We start from the raw sequence: 23,028 nt of genomic DNA, 5'->3' as shown, positions 1-23,028 counted from the left end.
CACAGATTGAGAAGGGAGGACCGCCCTTTTTGCCATTGAACTGATCAATGCTGGTCTTTTTAAATTTGTGAGCTCTTTAGCTGTTTAAAATGCTTACATTTTTTTTTAAGATTTCAATAGTCTCTGTAAACCACAATTTTGATATCAGAAATACTGATATTAAATACTGTGTATTTTTTTATTCATGAAATGCCTGCTTGCACATTGAATTAATTCTTCTTGTATGCCCAGGAAAGAAAGAAATGTGCGTGTATCCACAGTATATTTAATCATCAATTATCTGTATTTTGTCCATTTTTAGCTGAATTAGTAAGTTATTATTAGTTATTTCTGACCAATACCCAGCTGCTCGGTAATAATTTGGAATGAACTGTCAAACCAAAATACTTCCAAAATATACTCTGTTAAAAAATTTGAATTTAATTTTCAGGTCACGTTGACTACAAATGCTAATTCATACAAGCCTGGTGAATGTATGAATCTTAACATTAAAGCCCAGAAAAACTCATACATTGCTTTGTCTTCAATGGACACGGCTATCTATGGTATTGCAAGAAGAAAAAAGAGGCCCATGGAAAGAGTTAAGTGGTGCATTTCTAAGAAATAATTGTATCTGTTTTATGTAAAATCTGGAATATTTTAGTGAAATGGGTTCCAAAATATTCTTGTTTTTCTGAGCATATTTATTTATTTATGTATTTATTTATTTATTTATTTATTTACAGACTTTTATATACCGGTATTAGTGGGGGACATCATACCGGTTTACATTCGAACTTTTAAGCTTGGAAAATACATATTAACAGGGAGTTGACAACTGGGAGGGGGGGTAACAAGAAGCAGTATGGAAATAAAGATTAAAAAACAAAACTAGAAAACCTTAACATAAGGCACGTAATAATCACATTGTGAGGGGCTTTTGGGCTGACAGATGGGAAAAACTATTCTGGATATGCTCTTTTAGATCTATTCTGGATAAGCTCGTGTAAATAACCAGGTTTTTAGATACTTTTTAAATTTAATCATGCATGGTTCAAGATGCAGGTTGGGTGGCAGGGAGTTCCAGAGGACGGGACTAGCAATTGAGAAGGCACGGTCGCGTGTGGAGGAAAAATGGGCTATTTTCAGTGAGGGTACAAGTAGGGTGCCTTTGTTTGCAGTTCTGGTGGGTCGGTGGAGTGGGGAGCATTGAAAGGAATGTCTAACCATTTGGAGTTGTGGGCATGAATAGATCTGTGTACTATGGTCAATGTCTTATAGTGAATGCAGGCGGGGATGGGGAGCCAATGGAGGTCTCTAAGGATGGGGGTGATATGTTCATGTTTACGGGTATTTGCGATAAGTCTTGCTGTGGCGTTTTGTGGCATTTGTAGAGATTTTATAGTAGAGTAGGGGAGCCCTAGGAAGAGTTCATTACAGTAATCCAGTTTAGGAAGTATGGTGGCTTGGATCACTGTACGGAAGTCTTGGTTGTATAGAAGTGGTCTGAGCTTTTTAAGTACATTAATTTGAAGAAACCTGTTTTGAGAATGGAGTTTACGTAGTTTTTCACGTTTAGTTGATGATCAAGGAGAACTCCTAGGTCCCTTACAGAAGGTTGTGCTGTGGGAGGGTTGAGTTTCGGATCAATAGTTGGGGGGGGAGGCCTGGGAGGAGATAACCAGGAGTTCAGTTTTATTTGTATTGAGAGCAAGATGGAGGTTGGTGAGCAGAGAGTTGATGGCCGCGAGGCAGCTTTCCCAGTGCTTTAAGGCGTCAGAAATGGAGTTGTGGATGGGGATGATGATCTGTACATCATCAGCGTAGAGATAGAATTTTAGTTTAAGATCGGTGAGAAGTTGGCAGAGTGGGGTGATGTAGACATTAAAGAGGGTGAATGAAAGTGATAAACCTTGTGGGACTCCTTGATGCAAGGTGTGGGGGGTGGATGTGGTGTTGCCAATTTTAACAGAGAACTTCCTGTTTGATAGGAAGGATTTGAACCAGGCGAGTGCTAGGCCTGTGATGCCAATGTTTTCTAAACGGGTCAGGAGGTGTTGATGGCTGATGTCGAAGGCTGCTGAGATATCGAGAAGGGCGAGGAGGTAGCTGTGTCCTTGACCCATGCCTCTGAGGAGGTGGTCAGATAGGGAGAGGAGTAGCAATTCCGTGTTAAAGTGTTTTCGGAAGCCGAATTGAGAGGCATGGAGGATAGCATGATTTTCAAGGAAGTCCATGAGTTGTGAATTAACAACTCTTTCCATTAGCTTGGCAATGAAAGGGAGGTTAGAGATTGGGCGAAAATTGGCAGAGTCTTTCGGGTCCAAGGAGGGTTTCTTTAGGAGGGGTTTGACTATCGCATGCTTGAGTGAGTCTGGGACAGATCCCTGGGCAAGAGAGCAGTTGATGAGATATGCTATAGCTCTGGCTATGGAGTTAGGGATGGCTAGAAGGGCTTTAGAGGGGATGGTGTCGTTGGGGTGGGAGGAAGGTTTGAGTTTTCTGAGGATGTTTTCAACTTCTTTGGAGGAAGTGAAGTCGAGGGCAGTCATTGTGGGTTTGGAGGGTGTAGGGACGGAGGGTGGGGTGGGGGGTATAGTTAGTGGGGTAGGGGAATCTTGAAAGGAGGTTAGAGATTTTACTCTGGAAGTAGTTGGCAAGTTCTTCACATTTGGAAGCTGCATCGGAGTAGGGTATTGTGGGGGGGATAGGTGTGGTGAGGCTTGAGATGTAGGAGAAAAGCACTTTGGGGTTGAATCTGAAGTCGTGGATTTTTCTGGAGTAGAAATCTCGTTTGTGTTTTTGGGTTGAGAGTCTGTAGCTGTGTAGAGCAGTTTTGTAGATGGAGGAGTGTTGTGGAGTTGGGTCCTTGCGCCATTTTCTCTCCTTTTGCTTGAGATTGTTTTTTAGGGTCTTTAGCTCTGGAGAGAACCATGGCTTTGTATTTTTCAAGGTGGTACTTATGACTCATTTGGAGATTGGGCAAAGCTTGTTGGCAATGTCTCCTGTGAGGTTATTCCAGGATGCCAGAGCTGTGTCAGGGTCGGTGCAGACAAGGCTGGGTAAGGAAGTCAATAGTGCAGCTGCAAGCTCATCACTAGGACAGGATTTTCTGGATATTATGGTGGTGCAGAGAGTGTTGCTGCTTGGGGGAGGGACGTTGATGGAGAGGAGGCCTTCTATTAGGTAATGGTCGGACCAGGGAACAGGGGTACAAGTGGGAGTGGAGGGGGCAAGGACATTAGAATTGATAAAGATCAGGTCCAGAGTGTGTCCGGCTTTGTGTGTGGGGGATACTATAATTTGCTGGAAACCTATAGCGTGAAGGGACTGAATGAAGGTTTCACATGATGAGGAGAGGGGTGAGGAGTCTACATGGAGATTGAAGTCTCCAAGGATAATGGAGGGGATGTCAGTTTTTATTGAGTCAATAAGGAATTCAATTAAAGGTGAGGGGTCAGACTCGAGGAAAGTGTGGGGGGGGGGGGGGGGGGGGGGCGTACACTAAACAGATTTGCAATGCGTCAGACCTAAAGAGGCCTATTTCAAGTTTGGGTGGAGAGGTTATGCGGGTGGGTTTGAGATTTAGATGTTTCTTAACTGCCAAGAGGATTCCTCCGCCTCTTTTTTTGGGCCTGTGGATAGAGAAAATCTCATATGAGGGGGTGGGGAGTTGGTTAATGAGGGCAGTATCTGAGTCTTTAAGCCATGTCTCAGTGACAGCACAGATATCTGGTTTACAGTTGATTAGGATATCATCGAGAATAGGGGTCTTTTTAGATAGGGATTGTGCATTGAAGAGTATTAAGGAGTAGATCATGGGTCGTGGTTGTGATTCTTGTTGACCCTGTGCTAATAAGTTCATTCAGCCGACAGCCTGTGCAGTCTGTGCTCAGTAGAGGGTTGAAAAACTAAAGCAAGTTCTTAAGCTTAGGCTAGGAATCACAGTTCCACAGGTTAAAATGAAAAGTACTGAGGTCAATATTCAAAGCCATTTAGATGGATGACTCGGGGTGATTCGGGGAGGAAGCGAGTTATCCAACTAACTCGGCCGATTTTCATTTCTTTCTGGCTGCATTAGCTGAATAGCTTTAGACCTGTTTCAGAGCAAGTCTAAAGTTGTCTGGCCTTGTGCAGATAGATAACTTCCAACTTAACCAGATATCTTCAAAGATATCCGGTTAAGTAGCGCTGTCAGAACTCCCCCAAAAAAAGAAGGGCCTGTGGACCAGTTCTCTCTCTTCACTAACCTAATTAATAAAGGGCCCTGTTGGGCCATGCATCCCCCACCCCTAAACATTTCTACATTACTGAAAATGTTACGGTCTGAAGGTCAGGCTCCCCCACCCAGCACCCCTTCCCCGTATTCATCAATATCTCGTAAATCATTCCTCCCTGCACCTTCCCATCCCACCCCCAGTCCCAGTGGGTTAAGCCAGATCCCCAACTCCTGCCAGATGATCCCTCCATCCCACTCCCTGATATTAAAAAAAAAAAAATCCTGCAGGGAGCAAGGTCTTAACTTACCCGCTTCCAGGTCTCCAGCGCTGCGTCTGACTTATATTTCTTACACTGGAAGCAGAAACTGAGGGAAGTTTATTCTCACTTCCTGTCAGAAGCAGCGCTGGAGACTCGGGGTGAGGTAAGTGGGTGAGGTAAGACTTTGCTTCCAGCAGGGATTTTTTTTTTTTTTGGTATTGGGGCTGGGATGGGGAATCCGGGGTGGTGGTGGTGGTGGTGGGGGGGGGGGGTTGGAGTGCAGCTGCCCACTGGGACTGAGATGGGGTAGTAAGGTGCAGAGAGAAACGATTTACTAGATAATGATGAAAGTGGGAAAGTGTTGCTGGCGGAGGGGCCAGAGCTTTGGACAACAATGTTATAAAATCAGGCGTATATGTGCACGTGCCGGGTAGCGCACACACATGAAGGCTGGCGCGCTTCTTTTAAAATCTACCCCTAGATATAGTTGCATACATAGAGCACCCAGTATCTGCACATTTATCCCATGCATATTTGTTGTGGATATCCTGAAAAGCACTCTGGCTGTGGGTCAGTAGGACAGGTTTGGGATACCCTGGTTTAGCAAATCACAATTTACACTTTTTTTATTTAAAGGTATTTACTATTTATTTAAAGGTACTTCTATTCCACTAAAATCATGAACATTTCCTAAGTGGATTACAAAATAAAACATAAATCGATCAATCAATCGATAACAATAAATTTGATCATAAAATCATTGACAAACTAAAGCAAACAAACAATGCATGAAACAATGACTCCTCACATTCTCCTCACACTTGTCATGCCTCACACTTTTCACGCCTCGTCAATCTGTGAAAATCAGGTGGTAACCTTTAGCCTGGGTGAAGGATTTAATGTGACTTAAGCCTCTATGTTAAAGGCCTGCAAATAGAGCAGTGCTTTTACCTTCTTTCTAAAAGTTTATTTGCCTACAATCAAAGAACTCAAAGGGGTAGATTTTGTAAACTTATGCGCGCATGTACTTTTGTTCGCGCACCAGGCGCGAACAAAAGTATGCAGGATTTTATAAGATACGCATGTAGCCGCGCATATCTTATAAAATCCGGGGTCGGCGCGCGCAAGGGGGTGCACATTTGTGCACCTTGCGCGCGCCGAGCCCTAAGCGCTGCCCGTTCCCTCCACTCCCCCCCCGCACCTTCCCCTCCCTTCCCCTACCTAACCCACCCCCCCTACCGTTGTCGGCAGAGTTACGCCTGCCCGAAGCAGGTATAACTCTGCACGCGCCAGCGGGCTGCTGGCGCGCCATCACCCGACCCGGGGACTGGTCCGGAGGCCTCGACCACGCCCCCGGGCTGGCGTCATGCCCCCGACATGCCTCCTGCCCCGCCCCAAAATTTGCGCCGCCCACCCGGCACGCCCCTGACACGCCCCCCTTGCGAAGCCCCGGGACTTACGCGCGTCCTGGGGCTTGCGTGCGCCGCCAAGCCTATGCAAAATAGGCTCGGCGCGCGCAGGGGGCTTTTAAAAGGGTTACACGCATAACTTATGCGCGTAACCCTTTTAAAATCCGGCCCAAAGTGTAGTACAGTAATACCAAACAGATTAAAATCAGATTGCAACATTTCAATCTAACAGTTCATAGTAATGATACATTACAAATGTAATGGGCACCTTAACTTGGGTCCTTGCCATTGGAGTATGACCCCAGAAGAAATTTTGGGTTGGGGAAGCCCCAAGATTTCTTGTTAGGTATTTGGAAAATTACTATGTGTGCGCTACCAGTGAACTGCCACTAGATGGCCTAGTGAATGGTTCATAGAACCTGTTGCATATTATTTAATAGGGAAGTTTTTAGATGGAGTTACTAGTGGGGTTAGGATGGTGTATTCCTTTAAGAGGGTGGAGAATGGGATCCTCTAGGGTGAGTGTTCATGAAAGTATACAATTCTGGTTCAAAGTTTGGCAGGGGGAGATTGAAGAGAGCCCCCAGAAGACTGGTGAGACCGGAGACTCTCCCATTCTTGGAGAGGGATCTATAGGGACTTTCCCTCTCAAGGGGAAAAGACCCGATCATGAATAGATGTTTCCTCCCATTGGGAAGCAAAAAAGGGACTTGACCTGGGTCTAAGAGGAGGAGTAGGAGAGATGCATGGCCCTGCAGCCCATGGAGGACCAGAGAAAGAGAGAAAACTGGAAAGAGGAGTGTGCCTAGGAAGCTGGGGAAGTCCTTGGATACTGCCTGAAAGAGAGTCATGGAGTAAGGATACCGAGTTACTTGACCTAAGGAGAGGTGATATCCTGTAGTCTATGAGTGAAAACAAATTGTAACTATAGCTGATGTGGGTATTGAGAAGAAGTTGATGTATCTTAGTTGATGGTAAGATTAAGATAATGTAAATCAGTGTAACCCTTTTTTCGAGAAATATGTCTGATTCCAAAGGATCATAAAAGAATGTATTAAATTGGCTTAGCTTTTCTGCCAATTCCCCAACTCTTCTGTCTCCAAAGGGTAGATTCTTTGCTGTGGGAGAAGACTAACCATCTTGGCACAGGCACTGGAAACATTCTGTGTGTGTGTGTGTGTGTGTGTTGCTCTTTGGGACAGGTACCTTGACAAAACAGGCTGGAATCTCACATTAAAGTTTACTGGGCTTGATTTGAAAAGAATCAATAGAAGCAAATAATAAAGTACCCAAGTACATCCAGATTCTTTATCCTTAAGGGAGCATAGGTTTAAGTTGTATCTCCCTCTGTGGAAGTGTCCCTTTATAATGAAACTTGGACTTGTATTTCATTCATGTTGGGGAATGAATTTGTGTCCCAAGGGGCTGGGGTATCCTAACCAAGGCGAATATCCCCTTCCCCAGAGTACTTGATGTCTAGAGGGAATTTCCAAACTCCAACCTGCCTGTGTTCTGGGGTGGAAACTCTGATGGGGGGGTCTCCAAAGGCTCTTCTCTTCTAGTATCTTCTTCAAAAGATAGACTTCAGACCCTTCTGAAGGAAAAGCCTATACTGGAACAGTTCTTACAGTCCAGCTATGGGTAAGGAAGGGGGCAGAAAAATATTTCCTTCCCAATCAGATGGAAAACTCAGTCTTGGCCAAAAACAGCATTGAATCTTAACTACAGGTCTCTGCAACCTTCTCTTGATGAGGCGAAGGAGTATCCACATTTCTCCTGCACCTTTGGAAAGAGGATTTCAGTTTCCCAACAGATGCAGGGCAAAAACAACAAAAATCTTAATACTCTTAGCAAAAAGGCAAAAAACCCAAACTCTCTGTTTCTCTCTTTCCTCCAGTCTATAACCAAGACCTGGCAGGGCAGTGTCTTTCCCTTCCTTATCTAGGCAGGGGCCTAAACTTGGACGGCACACTGAAAACACTCCTTTCCCTCCTGTAAGCAAAACTGCCTCCTAGTCACATGGGCCAGCCCCCCTCCCCCCCCCCCTTATGCCGAAAGGATTTCCAGTTCCTGCAAGCCTCTGGGGGAGGTGCAATATTGAATGGCATGGTCCTTCTGCAGATATCTAACCAAGGGCTGGGAGCTAAGTCCATCTATTGGAGACCAAGGTGCATCTATACCAGGATTGTGAAAGAAATGTAATGTATTTCCTAAAGAGTAGAAGTCAGGAGTATTTGAGTGCATTTTGAAACATAGAAAGAAAATCTCACTATTGTAATACTTGTTGGTAGCATAGCACTATTGTATGTTTGTACAGTGCTGCATATGTCTTGTAGAGCTATAGAAATGTTAAGTAGCAGTAGTAATAACTTGATATCCCTTGATGAAATTTGGCTGTGAGAACCTATGAACTATACATAAATCAACGACTTATATTGTCCTTTACTATTTTTGTAAATATTTATTACTGGTATCCCCAGAAATAAAATTTTTACCATTTGGAATATACAATGAAATAGACCTTATTTTGTGTATACATTGATACCAGAATAAACCATTTGGGATAGTAAAGAACAGGGGTTACAGAGGGAAGATCCAGGTAGTTGGTTTCCCTGTCCAGCTTAGAAAATTTCTCTACCTCCCTGCCTCTGGATCCATGTCCATTATATCATTTCTTTGACCCCTTTCCATAGTCTTGATATCTAATTCCCACATAGGTGCTAGAACCTCTTATATTTTATGGGGTAGATTTTAAAAGTTGCGCGCGCTACCCAGTGCGCAGACATGTACGCCCAATTTTATAACATGCGCGTGCAGGCGCGCGCATGTTATAAAATCGGGGGTCGGCGCGCAAGGGGGTGCACAATTGTGCACTTTGTGTGCGCCGAGCCGCGCTGCCTTCCCCCGTTCCCTCCCCCCCTAGCCTGACCTTCCCATCCCTTCCCCTAACCTTTACCCCCCACCTAGCCCTACTCTAACCCGCCCCCTGACCTTTGTCTTACCTTTTGCACCTGCCTCTAGGCAGGCGCAAGTTGCGCACGCCAGCAGCCTGCCGGCACATGATCCTCCAACACAGCGGCAATGGCAGCTCTGTTGGAGGCCTCTGGCCCCGCCCCACCCCCGGACCACCCCTTTAGTAAAGCCCCGGGACTTTACGCGCGTCACTGGGCTTTTTAAAAATAGGCCCGGTGCGCGTAACCCCTCTGGATTTACGTGCGTAGGGCTTTTAAAATATGGCCCTATGTGCCTTATCTGGGGGGGGGGGGGGGGGGGCGGTACATAAATACTATTCAAAGAAATCAAAATATATAGGTAACTCATCTAATAATTATACAACCCACTTATCAAGGCTATATTGCTTTCTGATATATAACTACAGTGCCTGCTTTCCCATGCAAGTCTAAAAGGATCCTAGTCAGCTAATGATTCAACAGTCTTTATAACATTACTTGTATTTACATATAAACATGGAATATGATGGCAGATAACTGCAAAGCTTATCTAGTCTGCCAATTTTCTCTTCTTATTGTTATACTGCAAAAGCTACTTGATTCTGGTTTTACTGCATTAAAATAAATAGTTCTTCATAGAGAAGGTGAAGGATGTATAGAATAGCCTTCCGGAGGATGTCATGGAGGCAATACCAGTAGAAGAATTTAAGAGATGACGATATAAACACACAGGGTCTCTATCCACTAAGAAGTGAAGGAAAGCTTGAGATCAACTGAGATCTGTGGTATGCTATAGTAAACAATTTGGGCAGATAGGCATTTTGGTCCTTATCTGCCTTCATATTCTTTCTTTCTGTGCTACTGTCTTCATGATATGGGATTTCAGGGAGACAGAGTCAAGAGTAACATCAGACGTCAGGGTGGTGGATGCATTCCATTGCTATGAGTTGCCTTTGAAACTATTTACAGGTCAGGAACTCTTGTATTGATAACATTTGGCAAATGTCAGTAAATTACTTTCTTTGCCCCTCATGACAGGTACTAATGGACTTTGAAAAGAGTGACTTGGGCTGCGGCGCTGGAGGAGGAAGCAACAACGCAGATGTGTTTGCAATGGCAGGCCTCACATTTATCACCAACGCCAATGTAGAGGCATCCAAAGACCCTGGTGCTGGTTTCTCTTCTGTCAAATTATAATGGCCAGTCTTACCTAGATTACTTTTTAAATTTAAAAAAGTTCTTTTTTAGTGAAAAGGTAATGCAGAACAAATGTGCTGTACACATTTTAAAACATGTCCTTTTTCATTTCCCAGAGAGAGCATGTACTGAGGTATTAAGACCGAAAAGATCATTTGAGGATGAAATTAACAAAATAGGTAACTCCGATTTCCTTTGATTTCCTTTCAGGCATAGTATGCACTGTAGACCTCGATATTTAGAAATGAGAAAACAGACCAGAATCAGTGCTGGCCTATTGAGAGTAGGAGGATGAAAAGGGAAGAGTGAGGGCCTGCAGGGAAAATAATAATAATGCTAATAATGAGATGTGAGTCTGGGGGCTAGTTTTAAGAACTGGCCAAAAGTCCATGGTGCTTTTTTGCACCCCTTTCAGCTTTTGCAACAGATATTTTTTTCTTGACGCTATATTCATACACTATGCAAATCTTGTGCAATTTCACAGCTGCACAGGTGAGCTGAATTGAGCACCTCCGTACCATTTTGGATGAAATTTCCTCATGTTTTAAGTAGTATGAGTATTAGAAAAGAAGTATCTCAGGACCAATTGTCTGAAGCATATGTTGAAATGAAATTTAAGCCTGGGGCAAAGTGCTGAGCAACCAGGAACTTTTGAAAAGTTGATGACCAGTCATTGAGTGTTTCACCTTTTGTTATGTTTTTACCATGGAAGCATCTCAGAACTAGGAACAGGGCTGGTGCAAGAGTATTGGGCACCCTAGGCGAACCTTCAGTCATGCACACTCCACCTCCAACTTACCTATTGATGGCAACTCCAACACAGCACTACCTTCCTTGGCAATACTGACTTTCCCTCCTCTGGGCCTCACGCTGGAGGGATTTTGTTGCCCCCAAAATTTTGGCACTCTAGGCAATGACCTAGTTTGCCTAATAGAAGCACCGGCCCTGTCTAGGAAGAGTGAATCAGACCCATGAAATTCAATAATCCTGTACTTTTTTTTTTAAGAAAAAAATCTGAAAGCTTGTGCAATATCAAATTCCCCAGTTGAGTAAAATCTTGTTCTGTGAATGTTAACGTGGCATGGCACTGGGTTTTCTTGGCATAAATTGCATGGATTCAAGGTGTTTCATTTTTGCAAGGCTTCTGTGTGTTTTGCTGGATTTTGTGCCTCTCTACTTTTTTATATCTCCACTGAAATGTCTCTTTGCTTGAGGTGACTTTATGTCTGGAGCAGGCACGTGGTCTGGAAATTGCTAAAATTCTCAGCAGCAATATTAAGGAATAAAAATGTATACATGAGTTTTACCAAAACCTACCAAAGCACACATTTCCTCCTTTTATTTCTGAATTTTCTAATGTAGGGAGGTATTAGTAGTTAGATGTATTTGCTAAGCTCATATGGATAACCAATTTATGGTAACTGAAATTACAACTTTTGTGCAAAGGAAAGAAATCATTACTCTGCAAATCCTGGGAATTTTGAGGAGAAGTTTTGCTAATTAGGGCCTGGTTCACTAAGCTATTTTCCTATAGACACAAAATGGGAAAGAAGCCTTAGTGCATCAAACCTTATACTTGGTGCAATCTTTAAACCTTACTTTGTGGATTCTGTTTTCAGATGTACAGATTTTTCTAGGCTTGAGAAAGCAACCCTAGCATGGAGACACACCTAACTGGTCTGTAATGAATATGTATGAGATGGATTTGTATATGTTAGAGAACCAAATCCACGTCATGCATGTTTGTCATGGATTGGTTGGGTGCAGCTCCAGGACTGGACTGAGAACCACTGCAAGAGGTCATTAGTTCAATTATTGAACACAGCTATGATATTCTGCCTTGTACTGATGTAAGGGACTCATTCCCAGGATTCATATTACAGGCTCCAATTGTAAAGAAGAGTCTCCAATATACATTTTGTCTTGTTTCAGCCAACACTTACACGAACAAAAACGTAAGGAAGTGCTGCTTGGACGGAGTCCGTGAATACCCTGTGTCTGAGACGTGTGAAAGCAGGCTTCAGCGTATTGGCAAATGGAAAGGCAAATTTTGCATGGCTGCATTTAAAAGGTGCTGCGAAAGGGCAAATGAACTTCGTGCAGTTGAGTCGGGAAAACACCTGATCCTGGCAAGAATGGGTAAGTTTCATGGTTGCTACAGAAAAAAATCCCCCAAAAGTCAGCAAAAAAAAGTATAACGTGGTACCTTTTTATTGGACTAACTTGCTACCTTTCTTGACCAGCTTTTAGGAGTGGCACTTCCTTACTCAGGTCCAAAGAAAAATGACTCATTTTGTTTTGACCTGAGGAAGGGAATGTATTTGCAGAAAGCTAATCAAGAAATGTAGTCAGTCTAATAAAAAGGAGTTACCTTATTATTTATTTTTTTTGTTGACCTTCATTTCCACATATTCAAGTGGGTTAACACGGCAACCCCATGAATTTAAATAAAAAACCTTAAGCAAAGTTAAATAATAATTACAATAGTTCTGTACCTGTTTCCTTTCACCATACTTAGGCCTAGATTTATCAAAATTTATTTATTTATGTATTTGTTTTTGTATACCGACATTCGATCGAGATAACACATTGGTTCACATTACAACTGAACAGTAAATAAGATATGGGTTGCTTATTTTTACAGTAAAGCTTGGAACAGTTAACAAGAAACTAACTATAATACATGTGCTAATGTCAGGTTGAGGGTTAGCATATAAAAGCATGGCTTAGGAAAGATTGATTTTTAGAGCATAACTTAGGACAGAATAGAATAACAAGAAAACTAACTATAATACATATGCCAAGGTAAAACTGGGAGTTTGCATGGTTTGGGCTAGCAGGGTGCTTTCACTTGAAGGTGTTGGCTAAAGCTGAGGAGTGAATTAGTGGGCTAGGTTTCTGCTGGGAAGGTTTTCTGGAATAGCCATGATTTGAGGCGTTTTTTGAAGGTTTGGGTTGAGAGTTCAATTTTGAGTTGGAGTGGAAGGGAGTTCCATAGAGTGGGGCTGGCTACTGATATGGCACGTTTTCTAACTGAGGAGAGGTGTGCTGCTTTGGAGGGAGGGGGCGGGGGGGAAGGCAAGGAGCCCAGATTTGGTGGATCAGAGGCTTCTTTGTGAGGTGTATGGGAGGAGTGCTGTGGTTAACCAGTCCATCTTGTTGTTGATCATTTTTTTGTGGATGAGGGTGAGGGTTTGTATTGGATTCTGTGGATGATGGTTAACCAGTGAAGGTCTTTGAGGATGGGGGTGATGTGGTCGCTTTTCCTTTTGTTTGTGATGGATCTAGCGGCAGCGTTTTGTAGTACCTGTAGGGGTTTGAGGGTGGAAGTAGGGAGGCCAAGGAGGAAGAAGTTGCAGTAGTCAAGCTTGGAGAAGAGCAGTGTTTGGAGGATGGTTCAATAGTCTTGGGCGTGAATGAACAGTTTGAGCTTTTTCAGGGTTTGGAGTTTGAAGAATCCGTCCTTGATCATTGAGATGTGATGTTTGAGGTTTAGTTCATTGTCGATGGTTACTCCAAGGTTTTTTACAGTATGCATGAGTTGGGTCTCCGTGCAGTTAGGTGTGTGGTTCAAGGGGGGGAGTGTACTGTGGTTGTTTGCTATGTATATGATTTCGGTCTTGTTTTGGTTGAGGGAGAGGGACAATTGTGAGAGTAGTTGGGTTATTTTAGGCAGGAGTTGATTCCAGATTTTTAGTGTGTTTTCAATGGGTTTTTTTTAAGGGGAGTAAGATTTGTAGGTCATCTGCGTAAACATAGTATGTGAGGTCTGATTCAGAGAGGAACTTGCATAGGAGGAGGAGGTAAAGGTTGAATTGGGTGGACGAGAGGGATGAGCTATAAATGTAGTGGAATTAGCGCCCATGATAAAAAGGGAGCATGGTTAGGATAATTTCCCTGCTCCCCACATCACATAGGCAATTTCTGCAAGGTGTGATACATTTCCAATTAATCCACTGCAGGCATGTTCCAACCAAAAAGGTTTTTATTGCATAGGAGAGGAAGGAGGGAGGGAGGGAGGGAGAGAGAGAGAGAGAAACTTTGTAGAGAGTACGCTGTAACTTTACTATTTATACCACTGTAAGAGGGGGCACTTTTAACTCGGGGTGGGGTTTGGGGGGTGTAGGTTTGGGGGGGGGAAGTTTTACATACACAGAGGTATGAACAGCAAAGTTGACATCACGGAAGATTTTCTGCATTTGGAGTGATGAAAGGTAAAATAGGAGTTGATTTGTATAATGGATTCTGTACCTAGTTTGATGCCCACCCCCCCAAATCTACCCCCACCCCAAACCCCACCCTGAGTTAAAAGTTCCCCCTTTTACAGTGGTATAAATAGTAAAGTTATATAGTGCTCTCTATAGAGGTTCTCCCTCTCTCTCTTGCTCCTGCTATGCCTTAATACTAGTCTTGCCCTAAAACAAAATGATATAGATTTTTTTTTCTCTTCACTAATTTTTTTACATCAACTTATATTTAGCTTACTTTCCAAAGGCAGAAAAGTCGCCCTCTGAGACCTGTGTGTGTGTCCATGGGTTCTACCTCAATGATTTTTGTATTTTCAGGACATGTCAGAGAGTACAAGAAGATTCCTTTTTTTTTTTTTAAAGACATTTTTATTTATGATCCATTTTTCTTACAACTTGAAGAACATAATTGAGAGGAAAACCCAGCATTAATGATAAGAAACATAGAATATGAAAATAAAGAAAACAGATATATAGTTTAACAGCACAGTGCTCAATATAATGGGAGGTCAAATTACAATCCCACAAAAGAACCCACTGAAGAACACAAAAATAAAACATTAATAGAGTGTTTTGTAGACACTTCATTATGGGAGCAAGGAGTCAAGGCCTGCCCTCCTATATAATCTTGTTATTCAAAAACATTGCCAGTTAACTTGGCTTAAAGAATATTTAAGAGACATTTTGGTATTAATGGATGTGCATTTTTTTGAAATGAGGAAATTGTTCACTAAGATAGTGTGCCTATATAATGAATCAAAAACAAAAAATAACCCCACTTAATCACTAATAATCAATGTTTTTAGAGGCAATATTGCTTAATTAATTTAAACTCACATCAAAAATATGTGAAGACGGACAGTGATCGTTTCATACATACATTCTTCAGGTACCCATCCAGGTTACCAATGTATTATTCTGTGTAATCATTAACCAACCACCAACTGCCTTATTTACTTAACAAATGCAGTGCCACAAAAACGTGATCGTATTCTCAAAAAAGATTTTTTTTTAATTTAAAGTAAACTAAACAATCTCTGGTAATGATTATGTTGCCACTTAATCACTGGAAATCGCTGAAAATAATGTTGTATAAAAAGACTTTGAGAGATAGATTATTATGAATCAATGGCACAAACTGAAAAATATTTCATAAATAGCTCAAGTCCTTTTTAAACTCAGATGATATGCTCCCTATACCACACACTGGAAAAATCTTGGTAAGTTAATCACAAGTCTACTTAACTCAGATGATGCACTCCCACATGGCCAGGTTTCGGAACAAGTCCTTCATCGGGGATCCATCACTGAACACACAATTTTGCATTAAATTCAATGGGAGAAAACAAAGGAATACATTCTCATCTGATGCATTCGGCAAACAGCGTCAAGATGGCTGAAACAATGTTCTATTGTGAATTACATTTAAATAGATGAACATGGGACTCAGAAATAACAGATAACAAAGCTATACATCATATCAATGATGACCAATCCAAATCATCCTTCAGACCTTTAGGATGCGTTGTTTGTAAAGTGAACATCCAAAATTGTTCCCGATAATTCAATTGCACTGAATAGTTGCCACCACATATCATAGGAGCAATTTGTTCTATCACTGTCCACTGTAATTGTTCAAAAGTGTGTAGTCTTTCAACACAATGAGCTACAATTGGCACCATCTTAGTGGATGTGTTAAGTCTAGAATGGTGTTCCATCAACCTCACTTTAACTTTACGACAAATCCGCCCCACATATATCTTTGGACCAGAACAAGCTATTATATAAATGACATTAGATGATTCACAATTGGTGATGGATTTACATTTTACACAATAGCATGTAACGGAATCAGTCCATGTTTCTCCCTCTTTAAGGTTATCACAAACGCTGCACCGATTACATTTGACATGGCTGCCCAATGTGTTAATCGCACCTCCAGAAAAATGAGAATGCACTAGGGATGTGAATCGTTTTTGAACGATTAAAATTATCGTCAGATAATTTTAAAATCGTCCAAAATCGTTAGAGTGCACGATACAATACAAATGCCCACGATTTATCGTCAGGGGCATTTGTATTGTATCGTTAAATAGGGTGTGGGAAAACCGGCACACCAAAACAACCCTAAAACCCACCCCGACCCTTTAAAACAAATCCCCCACCCTCCCGAACCCCCCCAAAATGTTTTAAATTACCTGGGGTCCAGTGGGGGGGTCCCGGCGCGATCTCCCGCTCTCTGGCCACGGCCGCGTTAAGAGAAATGGCGCCGGTGGCCCTTTGCCCTTATCATGTGACAGGGCAAAGGTAGCGCCAGCGCCATTTTGGTTCCTGGCTCCCGACGTCACGCGTGCAGGAGATCGCTCCCGGACCCCCGCTGGACCCCCAGGGACTTTTGGCCAGCTTGGGGGGGCCTCCTGACCCCCACAAGACTTGCCAAAAGTCCAGCGGGGGTCCAGGAGCGACCTCCTGCGTACGCGTCGCCCGTATGACATAGTGAGGGCAAAGGTAGCGCCGGCACCATTTTGAATATTGGTAAATTGGCCCGCGTGCAGGAGGTCGCTCCCGGACCCCCGCTGGACTTTTGGCAAGTCTTGTGGGGGTCAGGAGGCCCCCCCCCAAGCTGGCCAAAAGTCCCTGGGGGTCCAGCGGGGGTCCGGGAGCGATCTCCTGCACGCGTGACGTCGGGAGCCAGGAACCAAAATGGCGCCGGCGCTACCTTTGCCCTGTCACATGATAAGGGCAAAGGGCCACCGGCGCCATTTCTCTTAACGCAGCCGTGGCCAGAGAGCGGGAGATCGCGCCGGGAGCCCCCCACTGGACCCCAGGTAATTTAAAACATTAATGATTAAAAATGGTACCAATAGACTGAGACTGGCAACATTTTAAATTTCTGCCATAGAAAACAGCACAGGCCTGGGCCTGGCTGGCACCAATTTGTACTGTAGAATTAACAATGGTGCTGACCTTGGTCTGCTGTTGCCATTTTTAAGAAGGTTGCCGGGTAGGGCAGGAGTACCTGGGCCTCACTCCTGCTCCATTTGGATTTCTACAGACCCATGAATAGAGTCCCACCCTCTCTAGGGAGAGAGGGTGGGAAAAGTTTTGTTTATTTTGGGGCACCAGAACTGTTTTTATTTGGAAGAGGAGGGGAGAACCAGGTCCCTGTGTTTTGTTTTGTTTTCTTTTCCATTTCATTTGGCTTATTTCATTTCATATAAACAAAATGAAATAAACCACAAATGAAATGCAAAGAAAAAAATAACAAAAAACAAAATGAGATAAAAATAATATAATTTTACATCCCTTCTATTTGGGCAGCGTCAGCCTTAACTAATTCTGCACTAATCTAATGAAGGGAGCATAGCTCTCCAAAGTTTGTAATATATACTGTATATTAAGTTAGCTGAATAAAAAATCTCATTTGATTTTAGTTCTACTTATGTAAGTGGATTAACATTATGAGCCAGAAACAGAAATTTCAGCCCTACAATACCCTTGGTCTCTGATGTTCTCTCATGACTTTCAATACCATCTTTATGCTGATGATTCCCAGATTTACCTCTCTACAACCGAAATTTCCTCAGGAATCCAGTCCCATATCTCAGCCTGCTTGTTTCACATTGCTGACTGGATGTTCCACCACCATCTTACACTCAACATGGCCAAGACAGATCTCCTTATCTTTGCCCCCAAGCGTAATTCTCCTCTTTCTCTTTTCTCTATTTCTGTTGTTAACACTGTAATCCTCCCAGTCCCCTCCCAGCCCATAATCTTGGCATCATCGTCAACTCCTTTCTCTCCTTCTCTACTCATCCAAAACACTACTAAAATGTGCCATTTCTTTCTCTGTAAGTTCACCACAATCCATCCCTTCCTTTCTGAACATGCTTCCAGAACCCTTATTCATGCTTTTATCACCTCTTGCTTAGACTATTGCAAGTTGCTTCTCTCAGGTCTCCCAGTGAGCCATCTTTCTCCACTACAATCCATCCAAAATTCAGCTGTTTGAATTGTCTTTTGTTAAAGTTGGCTCCCTATCCATTCCCCTATAAACTTCAAGCTCCTTTTACTCACCTACTAGAGTCTTCATGCTGCAGTTTCTCACTGCCTCTCCTCTCTTATCTTTTTCACACGCCTCTCCATGCATTCTGCTTATCAAGCAAGTCAATCCTATCTATGCCTTTCTCGTCTACCACCAGTTCCTGACTCTGTGCTTTCCACCTGGCTGCACCATATGCTTGGAATAGACTTTCTGAGTTGGTTTGTCATCCTTCCTCACTTGCCTTAATTAAATCTCATCTAAAAATCCACCTTTTAGAAGCTGCTTTTAATTTTAACCCCTGATTATTACAGCTTCAATCATTTTTAACCATTTTCTTAATAAATGAACTTCTCAAAGTCTCTTTTGTCCTTTATGTTTGTCTTGATTAGATTGTAAGCTTTACTGAGAAGGGACTGTCTCAAATATATTTTTGTACAACACTGCATACGTTGAGTAGTGCTTTAGAACTGTTAACTAGTAGTAGTTCAATACCATGCAAATATAATTTATTTTCTTTTCAGAACTAAGGACTATTTTAGAAGTTGACGAGCCAGAAGTTCGAAGCTACTTCCCAGAAAGCTGGATGTGGGAAGTTCATGAAATTACTGTTAGGTATTAAGTAGATTTTTATCCTTATCTTGGCCCTTTCACAGCATGTCCTTTCTCATGGACTGAGAGATAAACCACAGTCACCTCATGCACAGGATACCAAGTAGCTTTGAGACAGATCTAGCTTGGCCACCTTTATTTGAGCCAAGAATGTCATTAGCTGTGGGCACATGGGACCCATGCCCCGAGTCTACTTTGAAGTGTCCCCGAGTCTCAGCGGTCCCTCCTGTCCCTGCCTTTCTCCACCTCACTTACCTTCATCTCTGTGTAGGCCTAGTGTAGGCCTAGTGTGTAAAAACTGAAGCTTCTTCCTGCAGTGCTGGCTCCTCTTCACTTCCTGAGCTGTTCATGCAGCTGCTGTCTACAGAGCCCTTTGTGGTTCAAACAGTATTGCTGAATGAACTGCGGGGGTCACTAACAGGAAGTGAGGAGGAGTCAGCATTGCAAGAAGAAGCTCAGGTTTTACAGCACCAACTCTGACATTGATGGGGGAAGTGAGTAGGGGGGGGGGGGGGGGGGGGGGAGGCAAGGCAGGATCAAGCTTCTAACTCCTGGAGCGGGCAGCAAAGGATGGGATATGCAGGAGTGGGGGACTTCTAGAAGGAGAGGGAAATGGGTGTGGGTGAGCCGGGAGGGAGACAGAAAAAAGCAGGATTTGAGATTGGTGGTTAGGGGAAGAAGAGAAAGGAGCATCCCATACTGGGTGCAGCAAATTGGGATTCTCAGATTGGGTGGGAAATTTGGGTATGGAAAGGAAAAGCTGGCACTCAGAGATTGAATAGGGATTTGGGGATTATAGAAAGAGCAGGCACTCAGAGATTGGGTGGGAGAATGGGGACATGGGGATTATGGGGAGAGGAGGCACTCAGATTGGGTGGGGAAATGGGAATTTGGAGACTGAGCAGGAACTCAGCAATTGGGTGGGGCTAGGAGGTATGAGATGAAGATGTGGAGGTGAGATGGAAGCATGAGAAGGGGATGCTAAAGGGTGGGGAGAGTTTGAGATATGGTGTAAAGGATCTGGAGGGCTGGGGAGTGACAGGCAGTCCAAAGGGATGGGGATTAAGAGATGGAGGGAAGGGATGAGCCTATGAAGGATAAAAATGAGATAGAAGAGGAGGTGAAAGTGAAAGTCTCTAAATAATGAAAAAATAGAGTGGCTTAATGCCATAATTCATCTTTATACATCCCAAAGAAGTTTGAAATCAGCGAATCAAGGACTGCTCGTAGTGCCCTCTATATGTACAGCACACCTCAGTGAAGTAAGAGAAAGAGCCATATCCATTGTAGGCCCAAAATTATGGAATACCATCCCTTCTGAGTTGAGAATGCAAGGAGATTTATTAATTTTTTGAAAACAATTAAAAACTTGGCTATTTGAGAAGGCATGCAAAGAGTTTACGGTGAGTGGATAATATTTCTAAGCAGCTAATATGTGCATATTAAGTGTTATGTGCGCCAGCCGCAGCTACTGGCGGCCAGCCCCCTTCACCTCCTCTCCTGACCTCGGGACCCGCGTGGCTGCGGGGAGGCACACCCGCCACGTGCTCCAAGTCCCAGCAGCTTCCACGGCCCCCACCGCCGGACCCTCACCCCTTCCCGCGGCGGGGGAGACGTCCACCAACCTCCTCTTTGCAGCACAGGGCTGCAGAGAAACGCCGCCGACAGCCCTTTCCAGGTCAGGCCCTCTTTAGGCACTCGGCCGCGCCTCCTTCAACTTCTTAAAGGGCTAGCGTCATCCAGATTGGAACTGCCCCGGAGATGACGTCAGGAATCAGGGAGTATGTTGGACCCTCATCTTCATGTTCTTCGACTTGGCAACGAGTCTTCTTTACTTCGGTAAGGTCATCTGCGCTTCTTTGGTTCTGTGATTCCTGTTCCTGCCTTCCGAGTCCTGTTCCTGCCTTTTGAGTCCTGTTCCTGCTCCAACTCTTTTGGACAGATCTTCTGGCTTCTGACTGGCTTCGATGACTTCTAACTTCGGACTTGCCATCGGCGACTCTCTGGCATCTGACCCTGGGTGAACGTCGACGCTTCCTCCAGCTGTGATTCCACCATCCTCACAGGGGCCCACCTAAGACCAGCCGGCCCCTGCACCAGCTCAGCCTTGCCTCCTGATGGTAGGGACCTGTGGGGTTTACCCCCGCAGGAAGCGCCAACTCCTCCTCAGGCAAGGGGTCCACATTCTCCTCCGTGTTCACAACATTAAGAGGCTCTGAAGGCATTTAATTTTATCTTTTCTATCCTTCTGTCTTTTAGTTTTATTTCACTGTTTTTTTTTAATATAACTTTTACCTTCTAATTTTAGTCTTACTAGTATTTTCTTTTATTAGTTTTATTGTATCATTTTGATATTATTTATTCTTTTACCAGCTTAGATTAATATTTTGTATATTGTTTAAGCCATTTGATATCTATGATTTAACCTGTCTTATGATTATTTTATTTGTTCTTAAACATTTTTTAACAATGTAAACTGTTATGTTTATAAGTTAGAATGACGGTATATAAAAGTTTCTAAATAAATAAATAAAATAAATTATGGGAGGCTAGGTAAGGGATAAGGGATGGAAGAAAGGGGCTGGAGGCAGAGGAGAGGATGAAGTGAAAAAAGAAGCTGGAGCTAATGGGTTGAGAAGCACACAGTAGTTGAAGGCTGAGAAGGGAGTAAGTTCAGAGGTGTTGAAATGGAATAGGGAGTGGGTGACAGACAGAGGGGGAAAGCAGGATGAGGAAGGAGTGAGAAAAGGGGGGAATGGGACGGCTGTGGGAGGGTGAGAGCGTGGGTGATGAGCTGGGATGGGAGAAGAAAAGACAGTAAGTATGTGAGGAGATTGAGGACTGGAGAATGAGAGAGGGGCAGAGGGGCAGAGGGAGTGAAATCTAGCTTAGAGTGATAGAAGCAGAAAAGAGCTGAAAGGGAAAGATCAATGTTAGAGACAGGAAGAGGAAACAGAGAAGAAGACAGAAGGAGAAAGAAACAGAAAATGTAAAGGAAACCCTGAAAGTTAGGAGAAGATAGTCAAGATGAAGGTGGAAAACAGACTGGGATCAATGTGATTAGAAAAACAAAATGCCTAGACAACAAAGGTAGAAAAATAAACATTTTATTTTCACTTTAGTGACTGTAATCCATCAGCTTGGGAATGTGCACCTCTTGTATTTTGCCCAGGATAGGAAGAAATGAATATCTGTTTCTCTTTCTTCAGTGTTGCACTGCATATATGGTTTGGCTTCTCAGGGTTTCCATTTCAATTTTTGTTTGCATGTTTCTAATTTGTAATCAGGTATTCTGTATTTGGTGAAAATCTGGCTGTTTTCTGCTAGTCTGTAATTTCTGTGTTGTCCAGCTTGTTTTACCAGTAGGAAGTATATTGGTGTTCTAGGTTCTGGTGTAATATTTGCAGTGCTGCTTTTTCATGGGTAGAATTGTTAGTGTTTGAGTCTGGCAATTAGTGATGTTCTATAGGATCCAAGTCAATGTTATTTTTGCAAGGCTTTGTATTGCTTCACAATGTGCCTAATACCAGATAAAGTGTTATGTTAGGGAACATTAGGAGAGCGATCCCAACTTGAGGGGATTGTGTGCCCATGGGCCTCGGCACGAATCCAGATGAATCCAAGACAGCACCGAGGGTTGGCAAGGCATGTCCCAGCATGGGCGAAGACAAAGTCTGACCCTCTGCCGGACCTGCATGCTTCTGGAAGCCAACAACATTATGTTGGTTATTGAACAGTCCTCCAACCATTCCCAGCCCTTTCGGACCTGCCACTAGGTATCGGCAAGAAGCAGCAGGCTGGACTGGGGATGAGGGCAGATGGAGGCCTTGTGACACAGAAGACTCAAGACATGGACGAGAAGACTCTGGAAGTGGATGAGGATCTTGGAAGACTCTTGACAAAATGAGGAACTTGGAAGACTCTTGGACGAGACGAGAAGCTGGGAAGGTTCAGACATTGGCACTGTCTCTCAGGGCATCCTATACAGCCCACCGACATGGACGGACCCAATGGGCTGGTCACGGACCTCACAGAGTGTGGTCCCTGTAGAGTGCCCTACACAACCTGGAAGACTGGTCACGGACCACACAGAGAACGGGACTAGCGCAGGA

The 23,028-nt window shown here is 43.5% G+C and overlaps 1 protein-coding gene across 1 annotated transcript in view; it reads left to right on the top strand.

Moving 5' to 3' along the window:
• The window catches only part of C5 (complement C5), a 128,095-nt gene that overhangs the window by 30,812 nt on the left and 74,255 nt on the right, over positions 1-23,028 (top strand). The window contains exons 14-18 of the mRNA XM_029613368.1: positions 431-580; positions 9,857-9,986; positions 10,132-10,194; positions 11,948-12,154; positions 18,829-18,919. Of these exons, the coding sequence (XP_029469228.1) occupies positions 431-580; positions 9,857-9,986; positions 10,132-10,194; positions 11,948-12,154; positions 18,829-18,919 (641 nt within the window). The remainder of the gene's footprint in view (positions 1-430; positions 581-9,856; positions 9,987-10,131; positions 10,195-11,947; positions 12,155-18,828; positions 18,920-23,028) is intronic.

The sequence above is a fragment of the Rhinatrema bivittatum genome, chromosome 8 (genome assembly GCF_901001135.1).
Source record: "Rhinatrema bivittatum chromosome 8, aRhiBiv1.1, whole genome shotgun sequence".
Lineage (NCBI taxonomy): Eukaryota > Metazoa > Chordata > Amphibia > Gymnophiona > Rhinatrematidae > Rhinatrema > Rhinatrema bivittatum.
The sequence above is the reverse complement of the archived record's forward strand: the minus strand, read 5'-3'. Positions and strand labels throughout refer to the sequence as shown.